This window comes from Pelophylax lessonae, assembly GCF_965119305.1.
Source record: "Pelophylax lessonae genome assembly, chromosome: 8".
NCBI lineage: Eukaryota > Metazoa > Chordata > Amphibia > Anura > Ranidae > Pelophylax > Pelophylax lessonae.
The window spans coordinates 62,078,853-62,101,775 of NC_138775.1; the positions used below are offsets into that span (position 1 = coordinate 62,078,853).

Consider the following 22,923-nt stretch of genomic DNA (forward strand, 5'->3'; position numbering starts at 1 on the left):
TAGCTGTTAGAAAATTGGTTCCTTTATATGTCACCCCCTCCTAATCAGGTGTGCAGGTGGCTGTATGGGAATCCTGGAGCATGCAATTGTGACAGTGCTGGTGGGGAAGGGGGATGAGCGTCAGTGCTGGGGGGGGAGGGTGATGAGTGTCAGGGCTAGGGATGGATGGGATGAGTGTCAGGGCTGGGGAGAGGGGTTGGGATGAGTGACAGGGCTGGGGACAGATGGGATGAGTGTCAGGGCTGGGGATGGATGTGATGAGTGTCAGGGCTAGGGATGGATGGGATGAGTATCAGGGCTGGGGGGATGGGATGGGTGGGATGAGTGTCAGGGCTAGGGGGGGGGGGGGTGGTTGGGATGAGTGTCAGGGCTAGGGAGGGGTGGGATGAGTGTCAGGGCTGGGGGAATGGGTGGGATGAGTGTCAGGGCTAGGGGGATGGATGGGATGGGTGTCAGAGCTAGGGGGATGGATGGGATGGGTGTCAGGGCTAGGGAGGGGGGGGGGGTGAGTGTCAGGGCTGGGGGGGATGGATGGGATAGGTGTCAGGGCTAGGGAGGGGGGGTGAGTGTCAGGGCTGGGGGGGGGGTGGATGGGATGGGTGTCAGGGCTAGGGAGGGGGGGGTGAGTGTCAGGGCTGGGGGGGATGGATGGGATGGGTGTGAGGGCTAGGGAGGGGGGGGTGAGTGTCAGGGCTGGGGGGGATGGATGGGATGGGTGTGAGGGCTAGGGAGGGGGGGGTGAGTGTCAGGGCTGGGGGGATGGATGGGATGGGTGTCAGGGCTAGGGAGTGGGGGGTGAGTGTCAGGGCTGGGTGTCAGGGCTAGGGAGGGGGGTGAGTGTCAGGGCTGGGGGGGGATGGATGGGATGGGTGTCAGGGCTAGGGAGGGGGGGGGGTGAGTGTCAGGGCTGGGGGGATGGATTGGATGGGTGTCAGGGCTAGGGAGGGGGGGGGTGAGTGTCAGGGCTGGGGGGATGGATTGGATGGGTGTCAGTGCTAGGGATGGATTAAATCAGCAGTGGTGGTGGGGAATAGATTCAGTGACACTTACTTGCTGTCACTGTGCACTCTGATCCCCCTGCATTGCTGTCTCTCTCGGCTCCCTCTCTGCTCCACGTGTCTCCTGTGACATCCATTCTCATTCAGATTCAGCATCACAACCAATCAGAATTGCAGCTCCTCCCCCATCACTGTACTGGGTCAGCAGATCGGCCGGTGTACTGCCGATAGTTTACAGTACACCCGACTCTCAGACAGAATGTCCATTTATCAGCCTGCAGCTGAGCTGCACGGACCGGGCTGAGACTTTGTGGGCTGTCCGCTGCGCTGTGCAGCAGAGTGTAATGTTTCAGCGAGCGGGGTGGCAACAGGGGTGGCAAGGTCTTTGTCTGGGGTGGCAATTGACACCCCAGCTAGCCCTCTGGCTCCGCCACTGTCAATAGCATGCCTTCTCCTTTTAAGCCAATCGGGAAACAGGTCCCAGGTTGGCCGGGAGGAGAATCAGTGTGGCATTAGCGAATATTCATTCGCTACTGTCACCCAACTGGGTGGGCTCAGGGCGTAGTGCTCTGCGCCCCAAGCCCACCCTTTTTTGAAGCCTATTAGAGCCTCTGGCTCTAATCAGGTGTTTAAAAAAAAACCCTATTGGAATCCATGCGTCCGGCGCCCTGCATGTAGATTAGGGGGCCGGATGCATGGGTGGGGGGGGGCGGCGCCCCTGCGCCCCCAATAAACGGGTCGTCACTATCCGAGCATCACAGCCATATTTTTTACTGGCAACCTTTTTCTGTCACTGGCATTTACTGGCAATGACATTTGGCAACACTGACTGTGTTTTCTCTCTAGGAGAGCTAAACCTTCCTGCTCCATAAACTTCATATACCATATTTCTTTAATCTCAGATTTATTAGAACAAGCCAGGTGAAACTACAAATTGAAAAAACAAACATAAATCAGTACAAAATTGCATACAATAAAGAAACAATGCTCTAAAATACAGTATGAGAGAACTCACTTTTTAGCTCTCTCAGGGGTGATAACGAGAGATTGAGAAAACATGTCTTGCTGCCCTGCTGTATCTTCTTTAAATGGTGGCTGATTCACTTCCTGTAGAAATCCTACCCAGAATGCTCTAGTTCCTAACAACTTTATTTAATACATTCTATGAGTTTACAATATGTAATAATGCAGAACAACTGAAGCTATACCAAAAAAGAACAGTAGAGAGCGCCTGCGCTCTGCATATAACTAACTTGTGTGAATCAAGAAAACCGAACATGTTATTTTAAACAACATAAAAACAAGTACTCTGAATAGAAGTCTGGTGGGCAGAACACATCATGGCCATGACTTAAGTTGAGTAGCTCAATGAGTGTTTTTTTATTTATACGTTTGTGAGTGCATTTTATGACTATTCTTTAATAAAGTGTTTTTGTGGGATAATGCAGTATGCTGGTGCGCCCTTCAGGACATCCCCAGTCCTAAAGGGTAGGAAAGCTTGAAGTGTATCCCTGTGATATGAATTTATCTCCAATACTTGTACCAGGCTACCACATTCATGCACAGGCGGCATTTTCATTGACTGTTTAACTTGCGGTGTCACCCTTCCCCTGTGACGCCCATTATATGGCACCCAGAGGTTGTTCCGGGGCTTACAGTTAAATTCTTCTTGGCTGGATTAGGGAGTTGTGAGGTCCTCTAAATTCCTGGTCTCTAACGAATGTAAAACAACTTCTACCTTTTATTTTGATCCCATTATTCTTGTGCTATGTAAATAGAAACAGCAACAACTACTGCATTTTTTTGCACTCCCTGCCCAAACCTCACCTGTTCTTCAGACTCCTAACGTCATTTGAGGAATTGTCAGGGTCTTGGTTAGACAAACCATCTCTCTCTTCTGTCGACTATTAGTAATCATATGCTTCCATCTAGACCTGACATAACCTTTACAAGTGGCATATGGATGTGCAGACTACATTTATAGACCGTCAGAATTATAGGATCTTATTCTTTTGCTCACAAAGGCTCGATTTGTAGTGAATACCAGGAGATCACTTACAAGAACATGACCCAAAGGTATAGGATGGCATCTGTCCTCACTAAACTTTTGCCAAAACAGGGTGACCTATGTTGGTATTGCAATGCCCATATGGCACCCTACTACACATTTTTTTTTGGGGGGGGGATTCCCAGTGCTTCTCCCCCTTTTGGCAACTGATTACCCAAATCATACCACAATGTATTGATATTTCTCTTTCTAACAACCTGGTTGACTGTCCCTGTAAACTTGACACTGCTGTCCAGGAAACACCCCAATAATCATTGCTGATCTTTCCATTACTTAAAATGGTTCTAAAGTCAGAAGATTTTTTATCTTCATGCATTCTGTGCATGAAGATAAAACACCTTCTGTGTGCAGTAGCACCTCCCGCCCCCCTAATACTTTCCTGAGCCCATCTCGATCCAGTGTTGTTGCACGAGAGTATCGGCTGCCTGGGACTCTCCCTCCTTATTGGCTGAGACAGCAGAGGGTTGCCATTGGCTCCAGTTGCTGTCAATCAAACTCAGAGATCCAATGAAAAGAGTGAGGGGGCAGGGCCGAGCCACGGCTCTGTGTCTGAATGGACACACGGGGCATCAGTTTGGCTCGGATTCCCCCATAGCAAGCTGCTTGTTGTGGGGGCAGGAGGGAGGGGCCAGGAGTGCGGGCGAGGGACCCGAGAAGAGAAGGATCTGGGCTGCTCTGTGCAAAATCAATGCACAGAGCAGGTAAGTATAACATGTTTGGTATTTTTAGATTAAAAAAAAAAGACTTTAGTATCACTTTAAGGACCAGGCTTTTTCATGCACCTTTTGTTTACATGTAACAATCAGTTTTTTTTTTTTTTTTAATAGAAAACTACTTAGGACCCTCAAAAATTATATTATATATTATATATGTTAAAGCAGAGGCCCTAGAGAATAAATTGGTGGTATTTACAATTTGTTATTTCTCACAATATTTGCGCAGCGTTTTTTCAAGCTAAATTTTTTGAGAAAATACCCTTTTTTGAATTTTAATGCAACAAAACACAATACATAACCCACTTTTTTTGTAAAATATAAAAGATGATATTACGCTGAGTACCAAATAGATAGCAAACATGTCACAATTTAAAATTGCACACGCCCGTGCAGTGGCAACTTCATAGATTTTACTATTCACAGGTGACGCTTTAAAAGCCTTTACAGGTTACCACTTTAGATTTACAGAGGAGGTCTGGTGCTAGAATTAGTGCCCATGATCTGATGTTTGCGGTGATACCTCACATGGGTGTAACGTTCGCTGTTTGCATGTGGAATTTGGGGTTCTATAGACCCCGGATCCCTCCATAAAGAGTACCTGTCACGCATGCTGCTTAAATTTTTTTTTTTATCACTTTTATTGCTGTCTACAAGGTACGTAAACATCCTTGTGACAGCAATATGCACGTGACAGGTACTCTTTATGGAGGGATCCGGGGTCTATAGAACCCCAAATTCCACCTCTGCCCTTAAAAGCACTGAAAACACTGGTTCGGTGATTTTAAATGCTTTTCATTTTTTTTAAATGGCGCCGCAGACATTCGGGTAAATTTGAAGTAATGTCATGTCATCGCTTCTGGGTTACTATACCAAACAGCTGATCAAAGCCGATCCTCGGTTTGTGTGGCTGTCCAGCCAGCTGGCGGATGTGCTGGCTGGTAGCTCAGGACTCCAGGTGGGACAGGAGAGCCCGAGCAAGCTGCGGAAGGCAGTGAGAGAGGGGATGTCCCCTCTCGCTGCTTGTAATAGCAATGAAGTGGCTAATTAGCTGCTCTGATTGCTATTACAAGAGAGCCGACCACCATCTCTAAAAAACAGTACTGGGATGATGCCTGCCATCATCCTGATACAACCACTTGAAGACCAATACCGTACCAGGTAAGTGACTGATCGGCAAATGGTTATTAAATAAGGCCGCACTTTCCTTTTTTGATCTCCCATCCCCAAATCTTTATTTTTTTTCTTTTTTTTTTTCTTTGTACCCCCATGCTTTCTACTTCCCTTACCTGGTTTCCTCTTCTTCTGGGTTCCCGACCTCCTGCCCTCTCTACCCAAGACTTACATTAACTTTCACAGTTACCTTGTCTAAACGTCCTCTAGTTCTTTGGTTCTAGATCAGACCCCTACACTCTTCCTTCCTTGCCTTATGAGTTTCCCTGGTCTTATAAGAACAGAAAAGTTGGTTTTCACCAAACACTTTATCATACACGTTGATGTTCCCCACATGGGCAGTAGGGCTCATGGGGTATCAGATAACAAGTAAAACAACTTCATTTATTGCCTTTTCAGATATGTGTGTATCAATGTATAATACTAGTGTTACCTACTTCAGTTTTAGTTGTCTAAGACAGGGATTCCCAAACTATGGCCCTCCAGTTGTTCAGGAACTACAATTCCCATCATGCCTAGTCATGTATGTGAATGTCAGAGTTTTACAATGCCTCATGGGATGTGTAGTTCCACAACAGCTGCAGGGCCGTAGTTTGGGAATCCCTGGTCTAAGATATCTGTATAATTTGTATTTTTCAATTAATCTCTTAAAGAAGTTTTGTAGGTATTGTATATTCTTATATTGGCCCAGCTTGGACCAATATAACTCTGCATATACCATTCTATGCGGGATCCCTCTAGAAGCTGAAAATTACTGTAGTAGACACCACTCTTCCAGTGATCTCCTCTCGTTTCTGAGTCCTTTGCTGAGTGGCTGCCCTGCTGTTTTGTGAACACAGGAGGTCAGCCACTCAGCATGCGTGCGATTCAGAAATTGCTTTGCATTTTCTCAGTTAAAAAAACAAAGCAAAGCGTCACTTTTTACACCACATCCAATCAGAAAATGCTGTGCATTCACTGATTGGATGCGTGGTGTCTGTGCCAAGCAAGTGACCTTCTGTGTTCACAATGCAGCAGGGTAGCCAATTGGCATGGGACCCAGAGGCTAGTGGAGACCACTGGAGTAGCGTTGTCTACTACAGCGATTTCCACATTATAGAGGGATCCCACATGTATGGTATATAGAAATATAGAAATGTGACGGCAGAAAAAAGACTCCATTGAGTCTGCCCAACTTTTTTTTTTTTTTGTATATAATTTCTTTTGTTTTGTTTTTATACTTTTTGTCTGAGTATAGAACTATGTTTACCCCAAGCATGTTTGAATCCACTTACTGGCTCACTACCTCTGCTGGAAAATAGTTCCAAGCATCAACTACTCTTTTGGTATAAAAATACTATTTTTAGATTTGTTTTGAAATTTCTTCCTGCTAATTTGAGGTCATGTCTATATGTTCTTGATCTTGGCTTCATATTGAAAATAGTGCCCTCCGGAACCATCACCCCCTTGATGTATTTTAAGGTTGCAATCGTGTTTTGCCTGTTCTCGTCTGTCCTCCAGTCTGTACATTTTATGTTCCTGAAGTCTCTCCTGAAATGTTTTATCCCTCAAACCTGTCACAATTTTGTTGCCCCTTTCTGGGCTTGTTCTATCTTACCAAAATTGTTTAATGAGTGAGGTCTCCAGAACTGGACACAGTATTCTAAATGAGGTCTCCTTAAAGATCTATATAGAGCAGGGATCTCCAAACTTCTACCCTCCGGCTGTTGCGGAACTATAAGTCCCATGAGGCATTGTAAAACTCTGACATTCAAAGACATGACTAGGCATAATGGGAATTGTAGTTCCTGATCAACTAGAGGGCCATAGTTTGGAGACCCCTGAGGAATCTGGACCTCATTTCTCCTACTGTTGATCCCTCTAGTGATGCATCCTAAAATTGTATTTGCTTTTCCCACTGCATAGTCACAATTTTTTTCTCTATAGTGCTGGCCAACACTGTACCCCCAATATTGCACGCTGTCAAGGAAATATTTTTCCCTGGGTGCATTATTTTACATTGAGGCACCGGTCACACCTGAGTGATTTCCTGTTTGCAGCTTGTAGCTCTAAAACTCTCAACAAGCCAAATCCCATCCATTTCAATAGCCCCTGTTCACATCTGAGAGTTTTCTCGCCTGAAGCAAAATGGCTGTCGCTCAAAAAAGTACATGAGCTACTTTTGGGCAGATTGGGCCCCATAGGTTTCAATGGCAATGCCTAAAAAATGTGCGACATGAGCATTTGTTGCATGGTTTTTTGCTTAAACACCTGCTCTCTGGAATTCTTCTTTAACTTGTTCCAGATTTTGGGTGTGCTACACACTCCCAAAACAAAAGGTCATCACTGTACACAGGGCATGTGTAGTATGTCCAGTTCTTCTGCCCTACTCCCCCCTCCCAGTACACAGCAATTCGGCTTTGATTAGTCAAAGCCATATTGCTGTATAACAGAGAAGTTCACTGCTTTAGCTGTAAAAGAAAAAGCAGTCTGGCAATGTTTATAAGTAACACTGTTTGGACACTACATAAAGAGACAATGTTACATATTGTAACATTTGTATTATTGTACTGTCAAAAGGAATGTCATATCCCTTGTGTTAGCAATTAGGCATCATGCACACTGGAGGTTTTACAGCTGCTCCTATGGCTATCTGGCATTTTTTTGCCCCCCTGCCACCTGTAAAAGCAATATTCCGGCTAATTAGCTGCTGGCATCACTTTTACATTGTAGAGCATCGTTGGCTCTGAAAAAAGATGCCAGGGTCATGACTGTAGCTGCAGCTATATCCCTGGTATAACCACCCATACTACCGCAACAAACCAGTACATCGTTTGGCAGCAAGTAGTTAAATAAAATGTTTTTCTATTTAATCCCTTATTAACCCTTAGTTTACTCTAATCAGCCATAATTAACACCTTATTCTCCTTATCTATTCAATTAATTTTTTCCTGCTTTTTATTTATTTTTTTAATTTCCATGTTATTAACCATTAATATTTAAACCTTTTGTTGTTAGTTGGTTTTGTATGTTAATATTTTTAGACAGTTCACAAATATTTACATGTTTCACATATAAAAAGGCGCAAAATTGAAAAAAACAACAGCACTTTATTCCATTTGTAAATATCTTTGTAATGCTTTGTACCAGAATCATAGTTTCAGTGCCATTTTAAACAAAATGAATTACAGAATAAAATGTGCACTTTTTATCTGCAGTAAAACGTTATATTTGAACCAATACTGCTCAAAAAAAAGAAAGTGCATTTTGTTTAGTTTTGTTATATTTAATTGTCTAAGGCTCGATTCACAGTGCCGCGACTTGGGATCTGACTTGTGAGACCCCAAGTTGCGTGACATGTAAAATCCCATGTTAGTCAATGAGAGCTACCTTAATTAGCACTACTGAAGTCGCTCCGACTTTAGAAAAGGTTCTTGTACTTCTTCAAGGCGACTTTTATCAGACTTGTGCCTCAAAATAGTACTCTAGTCGTCTGGGGGTCTCCTGGCAAAGTCTAACCATAAGTCGCTTGACTTTTAGGTCGCAGCAGTGTGAACCGAGCTTAAAGCCAGCCATAGTTGGAGTGATTCCCCTATCAACAAAGTCAGTGTTGATGGGGCAATCACTTCCACAAAGCTGGGAGAACACAGTGGTTGCTGCTAGCGGCTCTAATAGCTGCTAGCAATAATCGCATGTAAAATCCGACAGGCTGACTGTAACCAAACTGATTGATCGATTAACTTGGGTACAATCAACCTGCCCATACATGGTTCGAAACTTGGACGCTCCCTGCTGAACTGCCCGAGATGTGAACCGCCTATGGCTGGTTTAAGGATTGCAAAAAGAAAAATTGTTACAAGACAATAATTACAAAAAAAAAGCCTTGTTTGTTCTTAAAAAAACGTTCCAATATACCGTATGTATTACCTAGTTATCTTAAGTAATGGCAAATTTATCGCCGAATAAACAAGTCCAGAGCAGAAATGTACAAAATTGCACTGGTCCATAGGGGATGAACAGGTGTGATAGGTGATGTGGTTAAATAAATGATTAAAAGAAACATATTATATCCTACATTTATATATGTATACATTCATGTTGCAACTACAGACATGATTCATGTGCACAGTACTGTGAGCCCTAAACTCTGCTCAGATATTCACCCATCTGATAGGTGACTGTAGCAAAAATGTACTTTATTTTTTTTTTTATTAATTTTTATTGAACGTTTTGGCATATAACAAATTAGAGTACAAATAGTTACATTCCTAAAGGTATTTACCAATGCACAGAGTATACATTTCCACACTAATTCTAATGAAACCAATGCTCATAGGGACTGGAACGATCCCCAATGGGGGAAGAAAGTACACGTACAAACGTAAAACAAAGCTAGAAAAGAAAGTAGGATTAAAGGACAAAAATGTACTTTTGAGCTATGGCTTCCTTGATCAACTTCCTACCCCTAGCCTATCATCTGAACATTCAAGAAGCTGGTTGAGGTCATGTTTGTATTCCTCCCATCTGCAAACAAGTTTTAATACTTTTCAGGTCAGTGATCCGAAACATTTTTTTTAGATCAGAGAGGAATGTTAAACTAGGCACTAATAAAAAAACCTTTCATGCATTTTTAAATACTGCTTCCGTACGTGCCATAACCATGTCCTTATATTATCTTACCATAACCGCATGCACACTAAGACGCAAAGTGGGAGAGTAAGAGCCAGCAATATGAGCTCCCAGGGGTCTATTGTATTTTACAGCACTGTCAGTATAACACAGGGAATTTGCTTACTGGAGGGAAGAGCACAGTCACCAATATGCTGCATCTCCTTCACAATACTAATGGCACGCTGGAAGCAGGAAGATAATCAAAGATGCTAAATACCAGCAGTCATTTTTTGCAATAGTCACTCATCAGATAGATGGATACCTGACCACAATATGGGGTGGGGATTAAACTGCACACGTAGAGGTAGCATATATACCAGTGGTGACTGGTGCAAACAGAAAAATGTAATAGGCATTGCTTTGCGGCAAAAAACGCTGTAAAAAATTGCGTGACTTTGAGGTCACAAAAGTGTGAAAGGGGCCTTCGGTAATCAGGGTATAGTGTGCCCCCATCAATGCAGAGTGACCAGTGTGCCCCCTTCAATGCAGAGAGACCAGCGTTCCCCCTTCAATGCAGAGTGACCAGCATGCCCCCTTCAATGCAGAGTGACCAGCGTGCCCTCTTCAATGCAGAGAGGCCATTGTGCCGTGCCCCCTTCAATGCAGAGTGACCAGCGTGCCCCCTTCAATGCAGAGTGACCAGCGTGCCGTGCCCCCTTCAATGCAGAGTGACCAGCGTGCCATGCCCCCTTCAATGCAGATTGACCAGAGTGCCATGCCCCCTTCAATGCAGAGTGACCAGCGTGCCATGCCCCCTTCAATGCAGAGTGACCAGTGTGCCGTGCCCCCTTCAATGCAGAGTGACCAGCTTGAACCCTTTAATGCAGAGTGACCAGCGTGCCCCCTTCAATGCAGAGTGACCAGCGTGCCCCCTTCAATGCAGAGAGACCAGTGCACTTACCTGCAGCGGCGGCTTCTCCTCAGTCCCCCGCGTCTCCTCGAGTCCTCCCACCTCCTCCTCGGCCAATGGCATGGGTTCGTCTTTCAGCCAATCAGGAAGCGGGTCTCGGACCCGCTTCCTGATTGGCCAGGAGGAGGATCCGTGTGACAATAGCGAATTTTCATTCGCTATTGTCACACAAATGGGTGGGCTAGGGTGCAGTGCTCTGCGCCCCAGGTCCACCCTTTTCTGAAGCCTATTAGAGCTCTGGCTCTAATCAGGTGATTCAGAAAAAAAAAACCCTATTGAACTCAATGCGTCTGGCGCCCCGCATGTAGATTAGGGGGCCGGATGCATGGATGGGGGGGCGGTGCCCCTTCGCCCCAACGCACCAGCTGCCACTGATATATACTGTATGTAGTGTTGATCACATTTGCTTCTTCAGGGGAAGCGATTTAGAAAATACGGAGGTCAGAGACAGACAGACATTTGGCATTTTAGAGGGAGTCTAAAAATGGCAGCCTCTCTATTTTTTTAAGGTCCACTAGGGGGCTTAGGTATGAATCTGATTCTACAATAATTGTCTTTTTCCTGTCATTTCATGATGAATTGTTGGTGAACATTTTGCATTAGAGCCTGGGGAAATTTAGCCACAGTCCTGCACAGTTGATTATATTCAGTCCATGGTTGATTATATTTCCAATAACAAAGAGTATAATGCAGGAGGGTGTCACATTTTCGTAACAATTCCATTTTTCGGTTTTTATTTTAGTGGAAAGTTACAGCTGGCTTGTGGATGGCTCTGCTGATGAAAAAGTACAGACGTTCTTAACTGAAGAGCACAGCTTTGATGAATTCACAGAGGTATGTTTGAAAACGTAAATAGGTATAGGAGACAAAAAAAAGACACATTTATTGACTTAATTCTGATTCCCAGGTGTTCTATTTTCTTTATATAGTGGTTCTAAATTAGAGCATCTTTGGTATACCCATTATGTATTTTACATTTAAAGAACTATATATTTAAAGCCAAATTTTGTTTTTATTTTGGATAGAGTGGGGAAGGGTTAAAACCCTGTCAGTTTTTTGTTTTCATAGAATAGATTTTTCTTCACTTTCTAAACTCTAAATGAAGCAGGACGTGAGAAGAAATCTCTTCAAATTAAAGGAAAGTGTCACACTGGGACAACTGAAAGTTCAGCATTTTCATTCATTCTGAATCACAGTGACAATGGTCACCAATACAAATAGAGAGGATGTGTGAGTACACAGCAGTATACCTGATAGGGATTCTGACCTCTTAGCAATCCATACAAAACATAATTTTTTCAACAGATATGACCACACAAAAAAAAATTACCTTTAGGTACACTTTAGTTGTGATTGTTCATTTGTAAAACTAATCGGTGATATCAGTACAAGCCATGCTTGTAACCGTCGGGTCATGTAGAGGCTCTTTTATAAGCTGGTCAGAAGTGATTGTTGTACCACAAGTACCATTTTTATTGTGTTAAAGAGCAAGAAAAGCTCCTGTGTATGGCATATTCATCCACTGAACAAATCGAAAAAAAGATTGTGCCTTGCCCTGGTGGCATGTGACACTTTCAATGACAGAAATGTGAAGAGCTGTTTAGTTTTAAAAGACAGGACAAGGCATTCAAAGCGAAAACTGTAAGGGATCATTTACATTTGTGCATTGCCTAAAGGCAATGTTGGTAACAGATATTAAAAATGAAAAGCTTTGGTAATGACTCCAAATCCTAAAGTAAAAAATGCTCTGAAAGCATGCTTCAATGTGTGTCGATAACATATGTCAATGCACATAGGAAACGCAGAAAAGCTATAAAAAACTGCTCCTCTGCGCACATGAGAGGATCTAAATGGATCCTTATATGTTTTAAATAGTTTTTTTGCTGTTTTTTACTGTTTATAAAATATTTTAGAAATTGTATTTTTTTTGTAATTTGTTTTATAAGTATTGCATTCAAATATTTCATACTTACGTTCCAGACAGAAGGTGGAGTGCTATGATTTTTTCAGAAGTTTAAAATACCAAAATAAACTAAACTAAAGTCCTTTCTTGTATTAACAGAGGCATGGACTCCAGAGAGTGCCCCTGTACAAATCATTAGTAAAACCTAATCTGGAATATGCAGTTCAGTTTTGGGCGCCAGTTCCCAAAAAGGATATCGGGGAACTAGAGAAAGTGCAGAGAAGGGCAACCAAACTGATAAGAGACACGGAGGAGCTCAGCTATGAGGAAAGATTAGAGGAACTGAATTTATTCTCTCTTGAGAAGAGGAGATAAAGGGGGGATAAGATCAACATGTATAAATACATAAGGAGTCCATATAGTGAATTCGGTGTTGAGTTATTCACTTTAAGGTCAACACAGAGGACAAGGGGGCGCTCTTTACATCTAGAGGAAAACAGATTTCGTATCCAAATACGGAAAGGTTTCTTCACCGTAAGAGCTGTGAAAATGTGGAATAGACTCCCTCCAGAGGTGGTTCTGGCTAGCTTACTAAATTGTAGTGATCGACCGATATCGGTTTTTCGTTGCCGATACCGATATTTTGGCCATTGCATATCGGTATGGGCCGATATTGCCCAATATTTTCATACATTTAAAAAATTGTATTTTTATTACTTGAACGGGTACTCTTGTGGAGGGATCTGGGGGTCTAAAAGACCCCAAACCCCTCCTCTGCACTTAAAAGCATTCAAAACGCCAAGTTTGGCTGTTTTGAATGCTGTAATTTTTTTGAATCGGGTCTTCGGGAGCCGTGGAGGCTGGTTTCCCGGATCTCCTGGTGGGACGGGAGACCCGGGCGAGCCGCGGAAGGTGGCGGGAGGGGGAGAAGTAACTCATCCCCCTAAATCTCTCTTCATGCTTTGTTCAGGCCTTCCTTACAGTTTCATTAAGGCAGAGAAAGAGTCTGCCAACAAACAGATGTGTTGAATTAATCCAGTGTGATAAGTGCATACTTTATTACATTTTTATTTGAAAAATAAAGAAGTTTTACCCCTAAATTTAATACATTTAAAAGGCAAATGTATACAAAGCTATATATTTATTTTAAATCTGCTGTGCTGAATGTATGTATTGATAATAGCACCTGATTGTGCAGAAATACAATTCATCTTTTTATTACATGCTTTCAACATTTTCTGTCACTACTATTTTTGCAACTGACCATAGTAAAGGCTGTGTGTAAGTCAAAAGAGTGTCCCAAACTGCACTGCCCTTAAATATGCTCTTCTTTTATAAACTTCTTTCACTGTTTTAGCACTGCTTTATTATAGTGTTGGTCGTTTTGATCTTTTCTTGCAGTTCATAGAACAGTTCCACCGACTGGCCAAGGAAATAATGGGACTGCCCGCACGGGCTCATTTCACTATGGTACAGTTGGATTGTGATGATCTCAAGCAAGGTCTGGCTGACAAGGCCAAAAGCTTTGCCAGAATATTGCTAGAAAGTCTGGTGGAAGACCACAGATTGGAGAATCAAAAGTGAGCAGGATCTTTAAGTTCATTTTCAGAATATTGTCATTGCTTTCTCAAGGTTTCATCATTTTCACAGAATATAATAACTGTTTAGCACAGTGGAGCTGATTTACTGAAGGCGCATACTTTGGAGGGACATTTGCTCAAAAGCTTAGTAAATGAGGGGAAGCTATGCTGACTTCCATTATACAATCACGTGCAAGCAAAATGCGTTTTTTTCCTTGCATGTGATTGGGTATTCTAGGCAAAGTTAAGCTTCACCTCATTTACAAAGCTTTGGTTCGAATGCCTTTGCAGAGTGCAGAGTGCACACGGTCTATTTGTCATTAGTAAATCAACCCCAGTATGTCAGTAGTGTAAGATAGCAGTCTTACACTACTAACATACTGGGATTTATACTTATATCCTGCCTTGGAGACTCCTAGGAGCAAATCTTCCCAAACGGGACACAAACATCAATAAAAAACATCAAAGCTTCTTTTGCTTTCACAGTTACATAAAAAAAAATTTTTTTTAATTGTTTCACATGTCTCCATCAATGAAAATCCCCCCTGCATTTACAAGCTGTTTGTAGTTGGGATGCAGCGTGGTAATAATTCACACAGTCAGGTGCAATGAAAAACTTGTCTGGAAATAGCACAGCAACAGTTCACAACAAACACAGTGGAAAGGCTGCCCAACCGGGTGCTCTCGCAGTTTCCAGTAATGTAAAGAGAGCAGGCATCAGCCAGGCTGACACAGTCTGTTAAAAGAGAAGAATGCAGCCTGGCCATCTAGTGCCCAAGCGGTATGATGCCCAGAGGAGTTGCGACCCTATGCTTTTCCTCCTTTTTCAGGAACCATTCCCTACCATTAGTGCTGTCCATAACAAGCAGGATACCTGTCCCCACTCTGCCAACTCGCAAATGTGTGCCAGACCTGGGGGCCAGGGCCTTAAATAGGCTCTGCCTGACCCAAGATGGCTGCCAGAATTACATGGGCGGCAGCAGCCAACTGGAAAGCTTCCTCAGTGACCCAGTAAACTGTAGAGAAACCATGTTCCTCCTGACTTTCTCTCCAGCTGCAAGGCCACTGTGATTGAGAGAAACCTGCATGGGAGAAAGTAGACTGCACCTGACTACATGCTGACCCCACTAAAGTGAAGGGGAATTTTTCCATTTGATAGCAGTAACAATCTGACAGATTTTCTAACCCTTTATTGCTCTGTCCCAAATGATAATAAACATTTTAGCTGGAGTGTCACCTAAATAAGCTTGGTACTTTCTAGTGCATTGCTTTGGATACTGGTGAGGTCAGAACCTTGGGCAAGTCTGGTTGATACATCACTTCAATGCCTATGTGAGTACAATAAATAGGAAAAAAAAACCTTTCTTGTTTGGAGAGAATACAAGTTCAGCTTGCTTATACTCCACAATAGCTCTACAGTGGCATATGAAGCAGTGTACTCTAGTATGTTAATTTGTCGAATTCCCAGGGCAGAAATGCATAGGACATATTTTTTATGACTGGTGTAGTGACATCATCATGTTGAATGTCACATTTTCATATTTTATTTCTATTAGCATAGGTACACTTATGCTGAGTCATGTCATGTTGCTGAGATTTGTTAAAAGCCTCTTGTGGTCCCTGTACAACAGAGTTTAGGTAGGGGTAAGGAGAAGCAGCACAAGGAGCCAATCAGCTGTGCTGCAGTGTTTATGTGCAAACAAGTAACATGATGATAGGAGGAGAGAGTATAGTCAAAGAGATGAGCTCATCAGTCTGCTGCTTCTCCATTCACTGTTCAGTCACAGGCTTGGGGAGGAACAAGACAGTGCAGTGTTACTGAACTGCGCAAACAAAGATCAGGTCTCCTGCCTTGGAGGACAGGTCAGTGGTGTGTGTCAGAGCTGTTTAAGTTTCAGTACTGAATGGTCAAAAATACACCTTTTTGGAAGGTAAAACTGATCTCTTATGTGTATTCATTTGGTGCAATTAGCTTTTTACCAGATGGTCAGCTTTAATAAAGCGTGGTTTAATAAAGTTCTGTCACTAATACATTACATAAGGTTACAGGGTAGTTGCAACATGGCCCATTCACATGAATAGGTTGTGTTTAGCAGTGGTACTGCCCACCAAATACAACCTGTGGTGTACATTTTGTTGTGGCATGTGTACCACCCATTTCAGCCGCCATGTTAGGTTAAGGTGGGCAGTTGGCAAAACCATGGCTCAACCACCTATTTTTAGTGCCTGGCCCCTCTCCCGTATGTGATAATGATGCTTTTTATTTTTTTTTTTTTTGGACACATTTTCATCCTGATTTTAAATCCTTTTATTGCAGAATCTGTAAGGAATTTGAGTCCATTAAAGTACAGGCGTTAAAAGTTCCTGAAACAACAGAAGATGTAATTGCAGAAATTGAATTTGTTGAAGAGGCTAAAACGAAAGGCATTGTAGCTTTGAAATCACGAATCTCGGTATGTATTCTCTGAAAACAGTAAATATTTATTGATGCCCTGTACTAAACTTTTAGATCAAGTTTCCAATGATGTTCATAGTCAGCTTTCAGAAGGAAACCTCTGACAACATTTGGTTTGTTCTCTACATTTTTTGTTCACAAGTTATCTTTTAGAAGGCTTAAATGTAATACTCTTAGGGGCCATTAGAAAAACCATGGCACATTAATGATGTCCAACACTAGACCTTGTACAAGAGCCTGGTTATGTAACCTGTCTAAGGCACATGGTTGGTTATTTTCCAATCATAGAGCTTCCTTCTCTTTCTGTGAACTATCTAGGGCTACACACCCACATTTTATGCAATGGGATATAAAATGCCATCCATGGTTTGCCTTCTGGGGATCAGGAAGGAATTTATTCTTACCCACTGTAGCACATTGGGAAATGCCTAAAGGAACGTTTTTGTACTCCTCTGGATCAACTGTGGGTATAGGATTGTTTATATGGAGGTTTTCTATTTAATTTTTCTATTGGGTAAACTAGATGGACTTGTTCCTTTTTTCAATCTGAATATTTAACTATGTGTGCATGGCTGTGTGAAGTATAGCAGAGAGCTAATGACGATATCTGCCATTTGTTATAAATGACCCCCTTGGAGATGATATTTTTACACATTTTTGGGATTTAATTTGATATTATTAGCAATCTAAATTTTCTTGTATCTTTCATTACATTCTGTTTCTTTAGACTTTCAAATGCTTTCCTTTCTGCGTTACTCTAGCCATATGTTTTTTTTTTATTTTTTTTTTTATTACTAAAACTTATTCCCATAGAGAATATATTTGTTACAGTATACGTTTAAAGTATCTTGATCTAACAAGACTATAGATTCCATTATTGTTAGTGTGTTATAATATTTTTCCTTTTTCAGGAATGCCAGAGGAGAATGAATTATCTTCTAGATATATTTTTATTTTCCCCAGAAGACCTTACCTTAAACTCAACAGTGTTATTGTGGCCTAAAAATATTAACCCCGTGTTTGATAAAAATGATGAGGTAAGTTAAAAGGGAAATGGTATCAAGAGATGCATTACTCGGTACTAAAACAAGTTGCTGCACAGCAATAATCAAAAGCCCTTTTTTTAATACAGTGGGTTTGCCATGATACATGTGGAGTATTGGTTTATTCATTTACACTCCTTTTTGGCTGGCTAATCATCTTTTATTATCTCTGGAGTTTGCATTCACTTCTACCCCAGACAGTGCATTAAATTTTCTCTTTAGCTCAGCTGTGATATTATTTTACTGTTTACATGCTTTCAGTTGCACATTACTCAGCTTGAAAGTGAGTACTGGCTTTTTCCCTACTGGAACACCAAAGTGGTTCAAATTCCATATGTAAAATAGGCAGAGGCAGGGATCTAATAAAATGTGAGAGTTCTAGATATTGAAGCTAAGCACCCCTATAGGGTTAGGGTGGAACAGTTGGGAAAGAATTTGTAGATGGCCCAAATGGAAGCTATGAAGTAGGTAGGTTCAGAGGCTTGCCAATGGTTGAAAGACTAAATGTCTCCTGCAGTTGCAGAAGCCAGATTGTCAATCACTGGTGGGAGTGGGCTAAAAGGAGGGATAGTTGGAAAGGGGGCATGGCTGTGTGCCAAGTCTTAAGTCCTAGGGGGGCCTAAAAAGTGCAGATTTACAGAATTGTGGAGGGAGGTAAGGGGCAACTAAGGGAGTGCAGTCAGTGGTATAGCAGATGTGTCTCGCTCAGTTGGGATGCATTGTTAGAAGTTGGTAGTTGCAAACCAGTCCAAGATATGTGTCAGGTTTGTAGTCTTGTAATATAGTTCAGCATCAGGAAATTGCTCCACATTGTTCTTTCCGCTTACTTACAATCTGACATCTGAGTCTAGGCTTCTTGCCTTTCCAAATGCATATTGGCAGGCTACATTTTAGATGAGCTAAAATTTGGCGAGGGAGAATTATAGGTACTATTGAAAAAGATACAGACAATGTGGAAGAAGATCTATTTAAAAGGAGCAACAAATCCAAACCAAGTGTGGTGAAGATTGGTCCAGTTTTGAAGCTTGGAACAATATCATATAGAAGGGGTGCAAAGTGTATAATTAGGAAAAACCTGCTCAGGTACATTATATGGTAAATTCCCCATTTAGGTTAGAGAGGTATATCAACGGTCATCTACATGTAATCCCATTTTATGTGTATGGGTTTCAGTCGTTATCCCCTAGCTAGAATTATTTTGGCATATTTCATTTGCAAATGTTTAATTCCCAAGATATATAAATTGGGTAAGAAGGGGCACACCTGTCTCTCCCCATTGTTAATATGGAAACAGTCAGAAAGCATGCTGTTTACTTGCACACATGCCGCCAGGAAAGACCTTTCCTACGATGACAAAAAGCAGGTCGTGGACTGTGTGACGTCATTGTGCCTGTTCGTTGTCTTTCGGCCAACTTCAGCATCCATCCAGGGACGCTCATCCAAAAGGGGATTATTGTATTATTGTTCCTGCATGAGAATCATTTGGTGCACTGGATGTCACTAGTGCACCACATTTGCGAGTATTTTAACCCTTTTTAATAAATTATGATATCATTGATACTGCACCATGATGGTCTCCCCATTATTTTCTTGCATTTGAGGTAATGGGGGGTTTGGTATTTAAAGAAACATCATATATCACACTTGACAGTCTGAAGATACTTGTGGATTTTTACCCAGTATTGGGACAAACGTGTTTGGACTGTACCATTGTGTAGGTCTAATCGTGAGGTAAGAGGCCAGAGTGTGAGGTGGTGGTACACTGTGGTGCAAGATATTGTTTGGAGCACTCTCTTCATGGAAGATTTTGGTTGAAGTGTTTTGGAGCACTGTATTTATGCAAGATTATTTATGCATATTTCACTTTGGGAATATATGCACAAAGGACACTATTGTGATATTGTATTAACTTTTTTGTTCTCTTAAATATTTTACATATGTTTATGAAGTATTTGTGTTTCAGACTGGGCTCACACTTATGTAAATTGGATGCGGGTTTCCCCGTATCCAATTCACATGACAGGAGATTGTGACTGGCTCTCAATGGAGCCGGTTCACACATCTCCGGGCCCGCCGCAGATTGCATTGCACAGGAGTCTTGTGCATCTTTGGCTCTGTTTTAGGTCCGAATTCAGGCAAAAATCGGGCCTGATTCATCCCTGAAACGGTGAACAGGGACGCACCGGACCCCAGCTGCGAGCCGTGGCTGAAGTTGTGTGAACCCAGCCTCAATCTGCATTAGTATATATGTATACACTTTTAACATCTTATTTGGAGAATATTTTTGGATTTCACCTTTTGGTTGATTTATTCATATCATTTAGTATGGTTGTGGTTGTGCTGTACTTTGAAATGTTTAATAAATTTGGTTATTACGCCTGGGTCTTCTACAAGATGGGGGAGTGCCTGTAATTCTGAAGCTATAGATTGTGATAAGCAAAGTAATGCTGTTCGATCAAGAAATGCTCTCAGTTTATCACAAAAAGGAGAAGAGGTGTGTAGGATTGTGCGCCAGGAAGATTGTATAAGTTCAAAAAGAATCAATGCAGCAGTGGATGATTTTAGGATCGATGTTGTAGCTCTCTGTTTGCGTATGGAGTGAGCCTATATCCTACTGAATCCATGGTCGTGTTTATAGCAGACACATTTTTTTTACGCAATCTCTATAAAAAAGGAACTTTGCATCTAATATATATTGAATGTTAGTTCTCAATTTAGTCAAAAAGTGTAAGGCCGTCATTGAGGTTTTGTGCTCAAGGACAAGAAGCTTAAAGATTTCTAAATATTGTTTTAACGAATGAAAACTGATGTTAGAAAATATTTCCAGAAAAGATATTACAAAATATAGACAATAAGCAACAAAACAATAAATCAGTATAAAAGCTAAAAGTACTTAGCAAGGTTTGAATGGTCTTTGGTTGCGGCAGAGTCTGAATATGAGTCACCTGGTCTCATAAATGACTCTAAGCTTTTGAGCAAAGTTTTAATGGAAAGTTGATAGCTCCCAGCTGCCAATTGCAACAGCTTTTTGTGGACCCTCTAGAACAGGGGTGTCAAACTCAATTTCATCACGGGTTGCATCAGCAGTATGGTTACCCTCAAAGGACCTGTAGTATCTTGGGTGAGCTATTTACAGAGCACAGAGTTCAGGAGTGTACTACATACAGAGTGCAGAGTTCAGGAGTTCGTTATGTACAGAGTGCAGAGTTCAGGAGGGCGCTATGTACAGAGTGCAGAGTTCAGGAGGGCGCTACGTACAGATTGCAGAGTTCAGGAGTGCGCTTCGTACAGAGTTCAGGAGTGTGCTTACAGAGTGCAGAAATCAGGAGTGCACTACATACAGAGTGAAGAGTTCAGGGGTGCGCTACACACAGAGTGCAGGGTCTAGAAGTGCACTATGTACAGAGTTCAAGAGTGCACTACTTACATAGTGTAGGGTTCAGGAGTGCACTGTGTGCAGAGTGCAGTGTCCAGGGGTGTGCTACGTACAGAGTTCAAGAGTGCACTATGTACAGAGTGCAGGGTCCAGGGATGTACTACATACAGAGTGCAGAGTTCGGGAGTGCTCTACATACAGAGTGCAGAGTTCAGGAGTGCGCTACATACAGAGTGCAGAGTTTAGGAGTGCGCTACATACAGAGTGCAGAGTCCAGGGGTGTGCTACGTACAGAGTGCAGAGTTTAGGGGTGTGTTGTGTACAAAGTGCTGGGTTTAGGGGTGCACTATGCACAGTTTGCTACTCCAACCTCTCCCACAAAGCTTCCTCGCATCTCTTTCACCTACCTGGCTGGGCTCTAGTACCTGCCTGTGTAGGCGTCTCTACTACCTGTGTATTTAGCTCTAAAACCTTCCTGGATAAGCGGCTCTACTACCTGGGTATTTGGCTCTAGCACCTCCCTGTGTAGACGGCTCTGCCTCACCTTGCAGGCAGATTATTCTCTCTCAAATTCTGTAGATCTGTCCCTGCTGTGAGTGTGTGCAGGGATCTGTTAGATCTGGGATCCGCTGAGGGCAAAGCTGTCCCTTATAAGCACAGAAGGCTTCTGTATTTACTAGTGACAGCAGGGAACGGGAGCGGAGGGAGAGAGTTGGAGCTTGGGGAATGGAGTTCTGCCATGTTCCAGGTGCAAAACTGGGTGTAAGGGACCACATGACAAGGCTTGGAGGGCTGCATTCGGCCTATGGGCCTTGTATTTAACATATGTGCTCCAGAGGATGTCCCTTAGCCAATCTTCACCAATCAGGAGAGCTGAGGGATGGGAGGTATGTCACTTTTATAACTAACCATGTTTTACAGTTTAACCATCAACATGTTATCGCACAAAATGAAATCACAATTTCAAAACGATAAACAATATATTGATCTTAGGTAGGGCTTCCTCATTTGGGGTAATGTGTGCTATCAACTTTCTGGGCAATATGGCTTAGGAATGTGTGATATGAAACTGATTGTCATGTTCTTTTACATTTGGGTAGACACTTGTTATCAATGTAATTTTATCATATCAGGATTTATAGAATATGACAAGATTTTTGGTTCTGGCAATTACAGAAAAACACCAGACTGAAATGTGTAATACTTTACTTTAGCATTATGGCCTGTTAAAGCCCAAATCTTCCCCCACTGCCTCAGTAAGCTGCGACCACCTCCGGCCTCCTAAATGTAAGATGGAGTGTTAATGTCCTTGTATTGTATGTAATGGCACTGAGTCTCTGCACACTGACCGGAGTTTTGGGTGGAGAAGGTGAGCGCTGGAGTGAGGAATCAGGTAAGTGATAGGGACTGATCCGCAATTCCCTAGACATAACAAGCAATTAAGCCTTGCAGTGCAAGGTCTACTGGTTTTATTTTTCTATTTCATGGAGTTGTGCTTTAAGGACTCTGCTAGCAGTTTACAACAGCTGTATTAGCCATTTACAAAAACACCAGACCAAGGAATTTTATAACGGTCAATTTGCCAATAAAGGGAATTTCAATATTCTGTTGTTGCATTCGTATAGCTGTGTTCTGGTGGGGTTATAGGAGATATGTCTCACTGGCTCTGGCTGTCCAACACACACATAAGATTTTGAATTTGTTTTGTCACTAACTTGCAAATTGTGGACAAATGAGTGTGATACAGGAGGGAGTAGTAGAGGATTCCTGTAAGCCACTGTTGTATGGCTGTAAGCTATGGGCTTTAGAGTATTGATGGTGCTCCAGCGTTGTTTTTGCTTAAAGTTGTGTCTTTTTCTTAAAGCTTATTGAAAAGGCCAAGCGTAAAGGTGAAAGTGAACTACTGGGGAAGAGAGAGAAGCTCATGCTGGAGCTAGAGAAGCTGTCACGTCGGATGGAGGAGTTTGCAGAATGTTCTGAGCTGGATATGATGCAGCAGGTGGGACTTCAATATGTTGTGTGATGGCTTCATCTATTTAAGTCTTCCATCTTCC

The 22,923-nt window shown here is 42.3% G+C and overlaps 1 protein-coding gene across 1 annotated transcript in view; it reads left to right on the forward strand.

The window, feature by feature from the left end:
- Positions 1-22,923, forward strand: part of DNAH12 (dynein axonemal heavy chain 12) — a 210,165-nt gene that overhangs the window by 43,311 nt on the left and 143,931 nt on the right. The window contains exons 11-15 of the mRNA XM_082264952.1: positions 11,255-11,346; positions 13,817-13,995; positions 16,313-16,448; positions 17,362-17,487; positions 22,734-22,868. Of these exons, the coding sequence (XP_082121078.1) occupies positions 11,255-11,346; positions 13,817-13,995; positions 16,313-16,448; positions 17,362-17,487; positions 22,734-22,868 (668 nt within the window). The remainder of the gene's footprint in view (positions 1-11,254; positions 11,347-13,816; positions 13,996-16,312; positions 16,449-17,361; positions 17,488-22,733; positions 22,869-22,923) is intronic.